The 17,035-nt window shown below is 40.3% G+C and overlaps 1 protein-coding gene across 2 annotated transcripts in view; it reads left to right on the top strand.

Annotated features, from left to right (window-relative positions):
- The first annotated feature begins 2,291 nt into the window (after nt 1–2,291).
- The window catches only part of ubr2 (ubiquitin protein ligase E3 component n-recognin 2), a 141,609-nt gene continuing 126,865 nt past the window's right edge, over nt 2,292–17,035 (top strand). For both annotated transcript variants that reach the window (XM_041215180.1, XM_041215188.1), the window contains exon 1: nt 2,292–2,422. In XM_041215180.1, coding sequence (XP_041071114.1) covers nt 2,345–2,422 — 78 coding nt within the window. In that variant the 5' untranslated portion in view covers nt 2,292–2,344. The remainder of the gene's footprint in view (nt 2,423–17,035) is intronic.

A 17,035-nucleotide genomic window follows, 5' to 3' on the forward strand; every position in this document is an offset into this window, starting at 1 on the left:
CCCAGATTCAGTTGACAAGTGATTCAGGAGCATATGTAGAAAACAAAATTATCTATTGTTAGATTGTGGTAACTTACAATGATTATTTACAAAATCTGTATTATTAATGCCTTACTGAGGTCATGTATCCAGGATTTTCAGGAGCCAATTCCTGTTTTTCAGAAACTGCCTTGTGTTCGGGGATGAGATCAATGTGCCGCAGGATGTTGGTGTCCTTGTGCACCCAAGTATACCCAGTCATGCTTAAGAATTTCTTTTACTCTATCAGGCAGATAAACCCTGCTTTTAATTATTTAATCCCTACTTCATAGGTAAATAACTCTTTTAATCTTATAACTCCTTATTATAGCTGGATTCTCCCACATTGGGTTCCTGATCCTGAATTGAAAATCAGGCCCTCTGTGTTCCCTTGCAGCCTGTTACTATCTCCTCACTGTCTTTAAGCTTACTGTAATGGGTGTTCTTCTGTGAAATCTTTCTTTTAAAATGTGACCTGACAGTTCTCAGTGTTAGACAACTTTAGATGGAAAGGCAGTAGGGACACTATGATTAATTCCAGTGTTCTTGGACTTGGGGGAAGAAAAAATGCCAGAGTTCCACTGATGATTCTTACCTTATGAGCCCTGCTGGAAAGAGATGAGAGAAGTGATGCTCCCTTGTGAAATAGCCTGTTAACAATCGTTGTCTTGGCATTTATGTGAAGAAGAAACTGCAGAATTTTGTTTATGTAATATTATGGTTAATAAAGAGCATTTTTCTTTCATTTTATCTTGCCATTTTTTCCCTTTCCGTGCCCACCTCTGTCCATTGCTTCAAGATCATCCTGGAGGGCAAGGACAACCCCAATAAATTCCTTCCATAGCAGACCAATTATAACCTTCAGCTTTGCTCAATTTTTTTTATTGCATTGAATGTGGGCATCACTTGCAAGGTCAGCCTTTATTGTCCATCCCTAATTGCCCTTGAGATGTTGGTGGTGAGCTACCTTTTTGAATACAAGTGAATGCCTTGCTAGGTAAGTTAAGTTAATGAGATGGCTGTGGGTCTGGAGTCATGTACAGGCCAGACCAGGTAAGGATGGTAAATTTCCTTCCCCTGAAGGACATGAGTGAACCAGGTGGATTTTTATTCAAGGCTAAGTTGGTTAGATTTTTGGGAGACAAGGGAGTCCAGGGTTATGGGGTGCAGACATAAAAGTGGAGTTGAGCTCACGGTCAGATCAGGCGTGGTCTTATTGAACGGCAGAGCAGACTTGATGGGTCAAATGGCCTAATCTGCTCCTAAGTCCTCGGTTCCCATATTTTATGACAATCTAGCAGTTTCACGGTCATTCCTGATACAAGGTTTTATTCGAAATCTGAGAAACAACTTCAGCTTTGGAAGTTTGGATAAAGCAGTGTCTCATATGTTTCACTTGATGTATCGCATCTGGTTTGTAGCTTATACAACAACAGGTATCGCAACTGAAGTTGGCTCTACCTACCCGACTCACACACAGCACTTGCAGCAGGGATTGTTGGGTAACCATCAGGAAGAGGCAAAATGGCCATCTTTTTGCTTTACCAACCCAAGAGCACTGAGGTTAAAATCAGCTAACACAGCATAAATTGAGGATTTGGTTTATGTTTTGATATTTCAGAATAGTCCCCACAAGAACGTGCAAATCTTATGCAGGAACAAATGAACATTAAGAAAGGTGTGATCTATTAGAAAAACAAGTCTGATCAAGACAAGCAGAACATGCTGAAATTACTCAGCCGTCAGCATCTGTGGAGATAAAAACAAAAACAAAAAACTGCGGATGCTGGAAATCCAAAACAAAAACAGAATTACCTGGAAAAACTCAGCAGGCCTGGCAGCATCGGCGGAGAAGAAAAGAGTTGACGTTTCGAGTCCTCATGACCCTTCAGCAGAACTCTTTTATTCTCCGCCGATGCTGCCAGGCCTGCTGAGTTTTTCCAGGTAATTCTGTTTTTGTGTAGCATCTGTGGAGAGATGTTCAGGTCGCTGCGAGCATTTTCTGCTTTTATATCAGATTTCCAGCATATTGCAGTATTTTGCTTTTGTGTTCTGATCAAGATAATGATTTTTTTGGGGGGGAGGGCGGTCTAAATTTAATAAGAAATAAATTGGTCAACAAGTGAATTCTTTTGGCAGTTGAAAAGTTGGCAAAAACACTGGAATAACAATGGTCTTGTCTTAACTTCGTACCCTGGTTATTGGTCTGACAATGGAAGAGTATGATTGGCTGAGAGCCGTGCCCCAGTCGAGCGGATGTTTGGCCTTGGTGACGATCATTTCCGCTTTCGGACCTGCTCCCGTTTCTTAGGCCCAGAAATCCAAGATGGCGGCTACTGAGTCGGAAGAGGTTCCGTCCATCCCGAAGTTTTTAATGGACTGTTCGGCGAAAGACATCGCCTTGGTACGAAATATAATAGACCTTGTGTTCATTTTCCTCTCGCTAATACGGTGGAGAACCGGTGTTCACTTTGATTTCTCCCCCCCCCCCCTCCTCCCCGTATAAAGCAGCAGTTGTGTTTCTCAGACAGAGAGAAGGTTGCTATGTAAAGATCTCTCTCTCTCTAGGCCTGCGGCGCTGTCCTCGGATTTGCTGAGACATGGTGTCCGCTGGTCAGGTGAAAGGCTGGTCAAAGGACCAGCAGCGCTTCAAGCTCTTATTGGGATCCCCAAGAGACTCGGGGATGATTGTTTTTTTTTGCATGACTTGTTTTAACATCTGAAGATCCATTCGTGTTGTTAACTTACCGGACTCAGTACTTGCTGCTGTTGACGTGAAGCGACAACCTCATCAGAAACAAATTATTTGACATCCACTCGAATGATATGTAACTAGTATTTAAATATCCCGAATCCGGAACGCGAGGAGCAGGTTGACTGAAGAAAACGAGCTTCAGGAGTTAAAATATGAAAAAATACCAGCTGTTATTATCTGTTAATTGGCCACGCTCCAAATGTCTTAGTTACAGAAATTTGGTGGTGAACAAGTTGAATCTATTACCACCTCATAAATATGCACTTGAGTTTTGAAGTAGAGTTGATTTTTGAGGTAAAATTTATTAGCCTTTGAAACCTTGGCAAGCGTGCCAAGAAATTAGATCTGCATATTGAATAAAAGATGGTTCACGGGGTGTCATTTTCCCAAAAAGAAACAAGGAAAATGAAGTGTTTCATAAATGGAGACCTTTAAGTGCTTGATAGTTATCTTGGTGTCCAGTCGTTGTAAGATAAGCAAAAATAGCAAATTTGGTGGGGTTGACTGCAGGATAAATGTTGGCTAGGAATTGGGATTAATACCCCATATGTGAAATATGCCATCTGAAAGAGAGAAGTTTGCTTTTTTATGTGTCAGGATGTCAAAGCACATGGCAGCCATTTAAGTACTGTCACTGTTGTAATGTAGGAAAATGTGGCTGTCAGTTTGCGCACAGCAGAGAAACCTGTAACTAGATGTACTGTTTTAATGTTGATGTTGAGCCATTAATATTAGCCAGTAGTTAGGGAGAACTCCACTGCTTTCTGAATCGTGCCTTTGGATCTTTTACAGCACCTGAGGGGTCATACAAGACCTAGTTTAAACTTGTTTAAAGTCTCATCTGAAAGACAGCATCTCCGACATTACAGTAAAGCCCTGCCTTTCACGACTTCCTTGTTCGCGTTTTCACTTAGCCGTGCTTTGTACACCGCATCGCCCATCGCATGAGCGATATTCGCTTATCCGCATTTTCTTCTCGCTCTCTCTTTTCCTGGGGAGATGACAGCCATGACGGAGCAGAGACTGGAATGGTTGCAGCTGAAGTGCGGCCCGAATGGAGGGATTAACCTGAAAATGTCTGAAAATCTCGGTCTAGAGCTGCAATAATGGCTCTATTCAATTTTGAAATCTTCACTGATGCATTGCTTAGAGGCTCCCCTGTTTGTCATATACAGATACTGTACTGCAATTTGCTGTAGAGTAACTGCCCAAACCAGTGCTGCCCTTGCTTTGTTGGAACCTGTCCAATTGAGTCCCATTGAAAAGCATTTTCCTCATTCACCATTTCATTGCGAGGTTTATGTAATCCCTGCGAGTGCCCTAATTTTCATGTACATTACCCCCTCAGTACTGAAATGCTCAACTCTCTGGAGTGGGACTTGAACTTGCAACCTTTTGACTTCTAGGCAAGAATGCCACCACCGAACCAAAGTGGAAGACTTAAGTTTAACTTCTCGAAATGATAGCATCTCTGACAATCAGTCGTGTTCCCTCAGTACAACACAGAAATATCAGCCTAGATCAAGTGTGCCTATGTATCATCCACGTAAGAGTTTAATTTCGCCTGTTATATGCTGGGCTTTAGGTTGCCAAGATTGATGGAATAGGAAGTGAATCTCCATGGCACTGCTCCTAGTCTGTGACTCCTTTCCTGGAAAATGGGAGATTGGAGCACCGAGGGGTGGGAGGGAGGTGTGCTGTTGAGATTTGATTCAGATGCAGGGAATAATCCACTAACAGTTTGGTATTCCCAAGACAGGAAGGGTCGATCAGGAGCTTGGGACTTGAGGGTGGCAGTGGTTCTGGAGAGTGCAACTCCCTGGATAGGACGGGATTCATTTGGAAGATTAGAACTTCTGGGGAATGGTGGGAGGTGGATACAGGGAATTTTAGGAGGTTGCGGCTCCAAGAATTGGGGTATCATAGATTTTTTTTATTCTTTCACAGGATATGGGCATCGCTGGCTAGGTAAGCATTTACTGCCCATCCCCAATTACCCTTGAGAAGGTGGTGGTGAGTTGCCACCTTGAACTGCTGTGGCCCATCTGGGGCAGGTACACTCGAAGTGCTGTTAGGGAGGGAATCCATCTGGTTTCTTTCATTCGTAGTGGTTTGATACAGCCAAGTGGCTTGCTTGGTCATTTCAAAGGGCATTTTAAGAGTCAACCGTATTGTTGTGGGCCTGGAGTCAGACCAGGAAAGGACGGCAGATTTCCTTCCCTAAAGGATATGAGTAAATGACAAATTTTACTACAATCAAGAATGGTTTCATGATCATTATTACCAAGTCTAGCTTTTAATTCCAGATTTATTAATTGAATTCATTGAGTTTAAATTCTACTAGTCATTGATTTGGGATTTTGAACCCTGGGTTGTTAGCCTGGCGACATAACCATTATGCCACCGCCTCCCCTTGTCTTAGGCAGTGAGAAGGGATGGGGAGATGGGCTGAAGCAGCAGTAACCACGTAGTGGAATCGATGCTGAGAGTGATGGGTAAGTCCAACCCTGGAGGCTTTTATTTTTATTTATTTGTTCAAGTGATATAGGCATTGCTGGCTAGGCCAGCATTTATTGCCTGTCCCTAATTACCCTTGAGAAGGTGATGGTGAGCTGGCTTCTTAACCGCTGCAATCCATGTGGTGCAGGTATTCCCACAGTGCCATTAGGAAGGAAGTTCCAGGATTTTGACCCAGTGACAGTGAAGAAACGGCATTATAGTTCCAAGTCAGGATGGTGAGTGGCTTGTAGTGGAACTTGCAGGTGGTGGTGTTTTCATGCAGCGTCTGTCTTTGTCCTTCTAAATGATATTGGTCGTGGGTTTGAAATATGCTGTTGAAAGAGCTTTGGTGAGTTACTACAGTGGATCTTGTAGATGATGTACACTGCTGCTACCATGCGTCAGCAATGGAAGAAGTGAACCTCTAAGGTGCTGCATGGGATGCCAATCAAGCAGGCTGCTTTGTCCTGGATGGCATCATACTTCTTGACTGTTGTTGGAGTAGCACTTATTCAGGCAAGTTGAGAGTATTCCACCACACTCTTGACTTGTGCCTTGTGGACAGGTTTTGGGGAGTCAGGAGGTGAGTTACTTGCTGCAGAATTCTCAGCCTTTGACCTGTTCTTGTAGTCACAGTATTTATATGTTTGGCTTAGTTCAGTTTCTGGTCAATGGTAACTCTCAAGATGTTTAGAGTGGGAGATTCGGCAATGGTAATGCATTGAATGTCAAGGGGAGATAGTTGGATTCTCTTTTGTTGGAGATGGGTCATTGTCCGGCATTTGTATGGTGCGAATGTTACTCTGGGCAAAGAGTGAAAGATTGTTTCCAGGAATGGATGAATGGGGAACAAAGGGATAAACTCTTGGGATTCTTGCTGCATATTGCAAGCTGCAACTGCCACCAGTCATGGTGAGTTTGAAGAGGAAGGAAAGAGGAGGGATGCCCTCTGTTTCTTGGCTCCTTTCTTGACAGCAAACCCTGAATCTGACTTTCCCCATCTTGCGTGTTAGTTCTTTGTGTGAGATTTCACAGAGTACGTATCTGAATCTGACTTCAAGCAGCAGCAAGGAGAACAGCTGAACAATGAGATTTGAAACTGGCTGTCCTGGCTGTGAGGATTATTTTTTGAAATTATTTTTGAATGGCATATTTATAATCATAGTTCGAAGAGCTTCTTGATCATCCATGTATTCTTTTGATTTTAGCAATTTGGAACGTTAGCAAGGGTGGACTGATTGTCTTTTTTGAAAAAAGACAATGTGAGTGGATTTGTTTTTGTTTTAATCTCCTGCGAATGTTAATTCTGCATAACCTACTTGGAAAGCGAAATTAGCTTTGGTTCTGTGTAGTGTGGTGGAGTAGTGACACACTGCACTCATAGGCACTAACCTATGTTAGTTTTTGTTTGATGTGGAAGATGAATACGTTAAGGAAAAGGTGAGTTTTAAATTAAACTGATCCAGAAAAGACTGGAGCTAAAGTAACTTGGATCTAGAGGCTTTTAAGCCTGCTCCTTGATACAGAATCCAGAGTGAGGGACGGAAGCAGAAACTCAACAGATACACAAAATGCTGAAGTTGCACTCTGTCGCTTGAAAGAAAAATGCTAGTTTATTCACGATTTTGCTTAGACTATGCAATGTTATGATTTCATAAGTGTGGCTTAGTGCCTGACAAAAGGGTATAGTTGAAAAATGGGGTTGAACTGGGCGATTGTTCTGTTGGCTAGGATTTTCATGTCTCAAGTCCATAAATCTTAGAGAGGCAGATGTGTCTATGCCTAAACCTATGATTTGTTTTTATTTCCATCTATTACTTTATGAATGGTGATGACAAATCTGGTAATTCAATGTTTTAATTTAAAAATGGAAGTGCAGCAGATTCATTGAGGAAAAACAACAGCCAGCTCTGGTGCATTTCACACAAAAGAAAATCCAACCTTTCAAAAAATCAGAAATAAGTGTGGTTTAAGTTCTGACAATTGTCTTTACTATAATTTTTGTACTCCTCCTCTTAAACTGTGCAAACAGTAACTCAGAGTGCAGTTGGTGCCATTTAGGTAAATTAGGTGAATTATGAAATGAATCTCATATCTTCGTGGATGTGAATGGAAAGCCATTATGCTTGATTTCGTCATAGTGTTAAAATAGAATATTCTCAAATACTGAAGCAAACCATATTTTGAAAAATGCGAAGTGCATAGGAAAGTTAGATAAATTTTATGATTTAGCACCCTCATTTAAAAGCAGCAATATCTGCTAATATTTGCTATGTTTGCTGTTAACATGCAGGTGTGATTACCCATGAAATAGGTATCTCATTAAAACCATTTTGCGGGAGAACTTTTGAAGAACTGCATGTTAAAATCTGTTTAAAAAAAAATATAGTCGGGTGGAAATTCAAATGCATGTCAGAAGTTGGTGCCTGAGGCACATCTGCAATTCATGCCTCGGGCCTCATTTTAATAAGATATCGTTCCTCCAGAGGCACCTTGCCCTATTTTGGGGATCAAATTCGGGCCCACTTTAGTCCTGTAACTTATAAAACACAAGAGTTCTAAGGGCAGGATGGCAATGGCCCACAGTCATGGAAAAGCTTGAGTCAGAGCTTGCAGGGTTCAATTTTTGAAGAATTCTGCAGACAGGCTCTGAAACAGGTGTTAGACTCTTATTGACATTAAATTACTGATTTCGTGAGACCACCAGGAATGCTTCAAAACAATGAGGACCAATATGGCAATGGGTTCTCAGGGCCCTGAAGCTACTATATGTTCCAGTTTTATACTCAAAAAGTGGATGAAATGCATACTAAAGTCTGCCCCAGTGTGTTGAATATGGCCCATGCTAAGTGCCAGATGTCTCATCAGGCCCACTGTATAAAATATGCATGTCATTCTCAGCCTAAATTATGTTCTCAAATTGTGGAGAAGAGCTCGGAATTGTAATTTTCTTGAATCAGATGAGTGCTACCTATGAGCCAAGTGATATTTATGCTGCAAATGTTGCCTCACTTTGCACTGATATTTATAAGTTCTAATGTCAATCTTGAGTCAGAGCCTGGCTTGACTTCAGAAAAAGTTGAGAGTCAAGGGAGTATTTCTGAACGTTGTTATGCCTGTTATCAGAAGTCTCTTGAGATCATTGAAGGATTTATGTCACCCACTGTCATGCTAATCTTTCTCCTATTTGAATTCCTCCAGTCCAGCTTTTATCAGCCCACAGCACTGAATCAACTCAACAACATTGTTTTATGTTACCATGATGTTTTCTTTCCTTTTGCCCTTATTGACCTGTCCAAGACATTGACACAGTTGGCCATATGGTCCTCCATGACCTTTATGATGCAGCTTACATAAACAGAATTCTTTTTAATTAGTTTGACTCCCTCATTTTAAGCGATGGCTTCTATTCCTGATGCTGTACAGCTGCCTCAGCACTGGTGTACTTCAGTGTTCAATGTTCTTTTATTTTCCTCATTTGTTTGGGACTCCTTAGTAACATTATCTATTGCAAGGGACCAGGTTTCCACCTGCAGGCTAAAGATATGTGGATTTACCTCTTAACCATCTCCATGTTGCCAGATTGCTTTTCTGGAATCAGATTAAAATCAAAAGCTAGAAATTTGTCAAATTGAACTTCAGGCTGACAAAAGCTGTCAATTTGGATATGCCAAAGGGCTCCTAAATTGATTTCTTTCCCTGGTTTCTTGCTCAGATTAAACCAGAAATTTTGGATATTTCTATTCAGCCCTGAGCTGATCTGCAAACTGCACATATTGTTCATGACTAAAATTGCCTACTTTCATCTCTTTGAGATCACATGTTGGCACCTTTCACCTCACTCCGTCACCTCTGATAAAAATAACCACACTCCTGCCTCAAGACTGCATTTCTACAACATCTGCCACTATCTTTCTGAGCTCCATGCTACAGCAACTTCAGCTTATCACCTGAATACCTGTCCTGCATGTTTATTATTTCTGCCCTTACTGACTTCTTTGGCTTCCTGTTGTTAAAATCATCAATTGACCTCAAATTTCAATTAAGCAGCATAAATGGCACAGCAAAAAGGCATGTACTGGTTAAAACAAAATGAAAAGATAACTTATTTATACAAAATGCATTAATCTACTTGGCATTGTGCCTGACTTTGGAAGGATAACGGTGCAGAAAGGGTAGAAGAAGATATGGGTAGAGATAAGTGGAAAAGACAGGGAAGAAGGGATAGGGGAGAGGAGGGGGAAAAAAAAGGATGGAAATTGGCAGTGAAGATGGGAGAGCGAGTAATGGTGATGATTGGCAGTTGCCTTGCATTCTCCTGACTGCCGAGCAATCTAATTGGTAATGGTAGGGTGGTGAGATAGATGAGGAGGAGTGGTGGTGACCTGGCATTCTTCTGGGTGTTGAAGCAATCAATCTCAGCAAGAGCTGGAGCAGGGGTGGGGGTGCTGGGATGGGACTCTGGAGATCATTGATTATAAATGATAGGATAACTGCCATTACCAAGGCAGTAACAAATGTCATCACTTGGTCTAATTTCTTTTCCGTTCTTGTGGCTGGGGGGTGTAAGTGATGTGTTCGATATTCTTGAAGTAGGGAAAACTATCCCAGGATGGATCAGTTTGCTTCAAAGACATAAAACCTGGAAGGGTATCTGCTCATGCCCGTAAGCATCATATCAGAGTGAGGTGAACCAAGTTTGGCTTGTTTTAAACGTGGAGCAAATGTTGACTTGTCTTCAAGGTGTAGCATGGCAGATGCATCAGGGCATCACTTTTTTTTGTTCTTTGCTCATAAAGGGTTGAAGGTGATTGACAAAAAGCCAGATTTTTGCAGGGCTAGATTGGCTTTTTAAAGTTTTTGAAAAGTACTGGGCTGTTCTTTTTGCATAGGTCAAAATCCTGGAACTCCATTCCTAACATCACTGTGTTTATACTGACACCACATGGACTGGAGCAGTTTAAGAAGTGGCTCACCACCACCACCTTAAGGCCAATTAGGGGTGGGCAATAAATGCTGGACTAGCCAGGGATGCCCACACCCTACGAAACAACAAACATAAAAAAAAACATCCAATTGCTTGGAACTACTCTGTCCTTATTATTGAGGAACCAAAAACTGAATGTTATTCACAGGGTTGGTAAGATTGTAGATTTGAAATTTGTAAGGAAGAATCAATGCCCACAAACTCAGCAAGTAAGTGATCCTTACTGGAAAGTGTGTATCTGCGAAGGAAACTGATTTAGATGTGATGGCAACGTTGCCAGATTGACAACCAACACTCCATATCCAAGCTTATATGGAAGTGGTTCTAGAGGGTTTTTATTGCCATTATAAATTCTGTGAGGGGGTGAATGAAGAAAATGTAAAATAAATATTGGAACAGAGGGGACATGGGATTTTAGGTTGCAGGGGTTGAAGTATAGATCAAGGTGAACAGATATTATAGAACACTTTGTAGTTGGAGTATTATTGGAATGGAATAATGGGCATGTTGTGTGTGGACTAGTGGTTCTCAAACTGGGGTCTGAGGAGAATTTCTGGGTGGGGGAATCCATGAAATAATCTGAAAGTGCTTGTAAAGCAGAGCCCACCTTATGGGTGAACAATGGCTCAGGTTATTGTGGTCAGGGCTGAGATCTCAACTTGTTGCAACACAGCTACTCAGTACTGCCAGCTGCTGTGTAAGATGCTCAACTTCATGGTTAAAAGCCCCATGCAGTGTGATGAGATAAATAAAGTTTGCAGCCTCTTGCCTTGGTACATTGTCATTCTAGTAGATGCAGAAAGCTGTCATACTGGTCTCAGACCATCCTTTGCAGGGTCACTGATTTACCAGACAGTAAAATAGATTTTGTATTTTTTAATTTTATGTGATTTTTTTTGCAAGTGTTTTGTGGGGCTGCATTCTGAAATTCCAACCACTTTTCCCTGAAAATCAAGAAACATTGTTTTTTATATAGAATGATTTTTAAGTGCTGTTGTCAAACATCACACCAAGGATAGAGATTCAATGAAAAGCAGACACACCCATTTAAATTATGTCTGTAAGTAAATACTTGATTTCTTAAAAGCATTATTGAAGCACTCTTTACATGTAGCAGTTTCATAATATGAGTATTATATAACACAATGTAGCTCAATTTAGGTGGGGTGGTGATTTGTGATTTACCAATCCATTTGAAAAGTCTTCAACTATAAAAGTGTGAGACCCACTGGGGTAGAAGACAAATGGAGATAATTAAATTCCCTTTACTGTACTGTTGGATAATTTCTTTGTTCTTCACTTAAGTTTGATCAGGAAACACTATTAATGAAAAAACAAAAACAGAATTACCTGGAAAAACTCAGCAGGTCTGGCAGCATCGGCGGAGAAGAAAAGAGTTGACGTTTCGAGTCCTCATGACCCTTCGACAGAACTTGATGAAGGTATATAGGCATTGGCGCCAGAAAAAACTCCTTGCACTTGTTTGAATTTTTTATGGGACCTTTTACATCCACCTGAACTAGCGGACAGGATGTGAGCTTAATGCCTCAGAGAAAAACAAAAATGGTTTGTTTTTCTCTGAGGCATTAAGCTCACATGCTGTCCGCTAGTTCAGGTGGATGTAAAAGGTCCCATAAAAAATTCAAACAAGTGCAAGGAGTTTTTTCTGGCGCCAATGCCTATATACCTTCATCAGCACTCCCAGAAGAGATTAAATGAACATTTATATATTTAAATTTTTTCATTCTTTCATAGGACATGGTCATTGCTGGCAAGGCCAACACTTATTGCTTATCTGTGCATTCAGCCATTTCTTGATATCACATGGAATGAATCGAATTAGTTGAAGATTTGCATTTGTGATGCTGGGGGCCTTATGGGATCTTGCTGTGTGTAAATTGGTTGCTATATTTGCCTACAAAATAACAACATCTTTATGGTGCATCCCCACAAGTACCTCTTTGGCTCTTAGAAGGCTCAAGAACATAAAGACCAATGTAATCCTTATTTTTTTACCCTCTCTGTCACCCTGTAAATGTTTGCATTTCCATTGAGTGGCATTTTGGATGAAGGGTGCTCTTGCCCACATTTCTTGTGCTGCAATTTAGGAATTTCTGCATTTCCCTATTCATGACCCTTAATTATTGTATTAGAATTTATTGCAAATCTTTTTCAGAACACTTGCAAAATCACTTTCTAGTCATTTCTGTTATACATTTAGACTCATCATAATGCTATTTTGTTGTTCAGATGAAGCGCAAACAAACAGCAGCCATAATGATAGACATTAGCAGTGTATTATCTTCAGAGCATGTTTATCTTTTCAATATTACAGTACTGAGGTTTGTATGATTGAGAATCATTCTTGTTTATCATCTAACTCTTCAAATATGTTATTGTTTGTAATTCAGTCTCATTATTCAATTTTCTGCAGTCATTTTCATTCATCTGTACTACTTATTCTAAATCTGTCATTTTCACCCCATCATTGTGTGTGCAGCAAAAAAAAAATCATGCAAATGACCACTATTTTTTGACTTAATGCATTTATTCAATGGGATATTTGAGTCTATCAGTAACCTAAATGGGTATAGAACAATCCAAGAAGAGCACTAGAATTCCATGTAAGCTGGACTGGCTAGAGCTGGCAGTTTTCTTTCTGCAAAGGACGTAAGTGAGCCCATTGGCTTTTTCCTGGTTATTTTTCTGACACCCGTCAAATAAATGAACACATTTATTAAATTTATTATCAGCAGCAACTGCATTTGGAGCTAATTAACCCTTTTCTGTTATATGCAGGTTTATATGTTGGACAAGGGAGTGAGATCCACTGAAATGCTGATACATGGTGTTTGTGCCTCTGTTTGTTTGGTTTAATTGTTCATTGGTTGTGTTTTTGCTGAATCTCTTTTGTATTCTCTCCCTGAACCTTAGTCTTGTGTTGTTTCACCAGCTCGAGCTCTTGAAGTTGTCCTAACAAAGTGCATTAAATATCTTTAATTAAAAAAAGTGAATAAACTGCAGCAACACAAAAGCAACGTACTACGGGCGCTGGAAACCTTTGATTAAGGGTATGATGAGCACCACAGCAAGAGCAGGAAGCAGTAAGAGCTCATTTTTTAAGATTCCTTTAGGATCATGCTATTCTTTAACCGGAACTGATCTTTTGACCAAATTAATGAATTTTTAAAAAAACTGCTCAGCAACACAGCATAATTTTTTAAAAAGGTAACTTATCTAATTGTCAATTACCAAGACCTGTGGCTTATTCAGTTTTTAAAAATAAAAGTATGTATATTGCACTTTGTTACTGATCAAGTTGAAGAGCTTGAGATTGTTGATAAATTAAACTTGTCAGTTGAGATTTTGAAAGAATGATAAGTAATAATTAGGACTGTAGTTCTCCAGAGTTTTAGGATATCATATTTGATGAGTTTCAGGCAGCTTCCAGGTTAGAGTAAATTAAAATGTGCTGGTACTGACCATGTAGTCACAAAATGTTGACGTTCTTGAATATTGTGGATTGGGAAACTTTATAAGAACTGCTCTTAGGGTTGCTGTCCTATTGGATAACCAACTTGCTCTCTCAGGCCCGCACTAAACCTACAAGAATAAAGGGTCACAAATTGCTTTGATTAGAAAATTGATCTGCAAACTCAGTGGCTTTTGTCTTGGAGGAAAATTTCTGGTCTTCTGGTCTTCAAGCCCAGCATTTTGAGTATTTTTGAAGTATGGTCACTCTGGTAACAGAGGCAACACAGTAGCTAATTGTGATGCTTTATCTTAAGTGATAGTTAAAGCTTAAGTGATGGTAATAGTTGCTAGCAAAAAATTGTTGCGATATCTCCTTTTATAACATGAACTATGGATTAAAATCGTAGATTTTTTTTACAGCAGTTTTATTGTACTTTTACCATTTGCCGGGGGTGATGTCGAGAAAAAGCCAGTTAGCCTATTAAGCCTGCTTCTTCCGCATACAATCTGTTTATTTATGGATTCTATCTGTATGAATTACCACCCAAGTGAAAATTTGGCAACATTTCTCTGGTTATGGAAAATGAACATTTTACTATGTGCCTTGATTATTTTAAGTTGGCCAGCTTTTTTTTAAACAGGTCTTGACATTGAAGTATATAAAACCTTGGGTGTGATGTCATTTTCCTCTGTGTGCCTTATAACCATTCTTCCTACTCTGAATTTTTTGGTACCTTTTATTTTTGAAGGAGTTAATTGATGACAGTACAAACTACTTTTGCCAGTAATTTGATGCAGTTTGAACTGTTACAGTATGAGTGTGCAAATTTGACTAGAAGAATGCTTTTTTAATTCTTTCATGGGGTGTGGGCATTGCTGGCTCAGCCAGCACTATTGCCCATCCCTAATTGTCCTTAAGAAGGTGGTGATGAGCTGCTGCCTTCAACAGCTGCAATTTATGTGGTGTAGGTACACCCAGTGCTGTTAGAGAGGGAGTTCCAGGATTTTGATTCAGTGACAGTGAAAGAATGGCAATATAGTTCCAAGTCAGGATGGTGAGTAGCTTGGAGGGGAGCTTGCAAGTGGTAGTATTCCCAAGTATCTGCTTCCCTTGTCCTTCTTGGCGGTAGACGTCGTGGGTTTGGAAGGTGTTGTCTAAGGAGCACTCTAAGTGAGTTGTTGCAGTGAATTTTGATGCTCGACACTGCTGCCACTGTGTGTTGGTGGTGGAGACAGTGAATGTTCATGGTGGTGGGTGGGGTGCTAATCAAGCAGGCTGCTTTGTCCTGGATGGTGTTGGGCTTCTTGAGTGTTGTTGGGGCTGCCCTCATTCAGACAAGTGGAGAGTATTCCATCACACTCCAGACATGTAGATAGTGTGCAGGATTGGTGGAGTCAGGAGGTGAATTACTCTCTGCAGAATTCCCAGCTTCTGTCCTGCCCTTGTAGCCACAGTATTTATATGGCTGGTCCAGTTCAGTTTCTGGCCAGTGGTAGCCCACAAGATGTTGATGATGGGGGTTTCCGAGTTGGTAATGCAATTGAATGTCAGGGGTAGATGGTTGGATTCTCTCTTGTGGCACGAGTGTTTGAGAATAATTTTACTTTCATGCTGTAATAGATATGTAATTTTTGCCAGTTACCCCTTCATCTTTTCTGAATTCTGACTTGTGCTGGAATGTGCAATGGGGCCATTGACTTTCTTTGTGCAAAGCTCAAAAATGCTGTGGTGTTGGTATGTCTTGAGATATGATTATAATATGCCGCACAAAAAAGTCAAAATCTGTAAACATTTTTAGAATAATTGAAAGCAAATTCTATTTACTAATTAGAATAATAGGATTATGGTAGAAAAGACTTTCCAGACTCTGGCAGATAACAAATTAATAACTCTCAGCTGTTCCCTGCCTCAAATATTTATCTAATTCTCATGTAACTTTTTCTATACAGTTCGTCTCTTGCATCTCTCTGGGTAGCCCATTCTACGCATTCACCATTTTCTGTTTAAATCAGTTAACTCTCAACTCTTTGTAGCTTTCCTCTTCTAAGCTTGAGTGTTTCACAAACTCGAATGCCTGGACACCTTTTCTACAATACAGCAGATGAACCTGTGTGTGTGTATTATATATATATATATATATATCTATGTTTTTCTGCTATAATGCAGTCCGCTATAACATGCTACTCTTTATAATTGTGTAAATTTATCATTTCAGTGTGTATTTCAGAACATTGTTCATGTGTAAATGCCCCACGGATGATTTAGAGCCTTGTGACTAGTTAAGGTACCTGTTTTCTCTGTATAAATACTGCTCAAATTTGCAATGATATCCATACACCAATCATCCCTGAAGCACGGAAGAGAAAATGAAAATCATCACCTAGATCAAGGAAAGCGATGGGCAGGCATCCATTTCGCAAAGAATAAGTCTCACTGAATCATCACTTCATGTGTGGGTAAAAAAAATGAAGAGAAGTTGAGAAGGGTGTCGATGGAGATAGATGAAAATGACCAAACAAGAAAAAGAGCCCAAAAGTGCCAACAACACACCTCTTGACAAGAATGTATACGTGCGGTTCACTCAGCAGAGAGCTGAGGGTGAATCTGTATCTACCCATGGAATTCAAGTAATCTGGCCCTGTTATTCAAGTTCAGGTTTACAAGTTTTGCCACCAAATGAATGGAAACACTAAAGTCCCTGCAGAATTTGGAGCCAGCAAAGGATGGTTCGCAAGATTGAAGAACTGGCACGGCATTTAGCAAATTACTATAAGAGGAGAACAGTGCATGGACGAGCCAGCTACAACATAATTTTCTGCTGAATCGATGATTTTGGGCGAAGGAGATACACAGAAGAACAAGTCCATAACTGCAATGAGATGACTCTGTATTACAAAATGTTAGCAGAAAAGGCACTAGCAACAAGAAATGGCACCAACAAAACACCTGGATTTAAATAGAAAAAGTGAAGGTTGACAGTCGTTCGCTAAAGCTTCTAAAATGCTATGCCAGTTCTTCAATCTTGCTATCCATCCTTTTGTTTGGCAAATATGGAGCCATCAATGCTTCCATTGTCTAAACCTAAGCTACCATGCCAATACTGAAGGTGGCACCCAAATCCTTGATGACTTCATCAATGTTCACAGATTGGTTGCACTCATGAATTTGTGCCAAATGTCGGAAAACATCTCAGACAGAACAAGCTACTGAAAAAGGCCATCTTGTTGCTTGATAAGAACCTTGCATGACCAACCCCAGAGAACCTTATAAAGTGAGATGGGATGAGCAAATATGTCTGTCT

The sequence above is a fragment of the Carcharodon carcharias genome, chromosome 2 (genome assembly GCF_017639515.1).
Source record: "Carcharodon carcharias isolate sCarCar2 chromosome 2, sCarCar2.pri, whole genome shotgun sequence".
NCBI classification, from domain to species: domain Eukaryota; kingdom Metazoa; phylum Chordata; class Chondrichthyes; order Lamniformes; family Lamnidae; genus Carcharodon; species Carcharodon carcharias.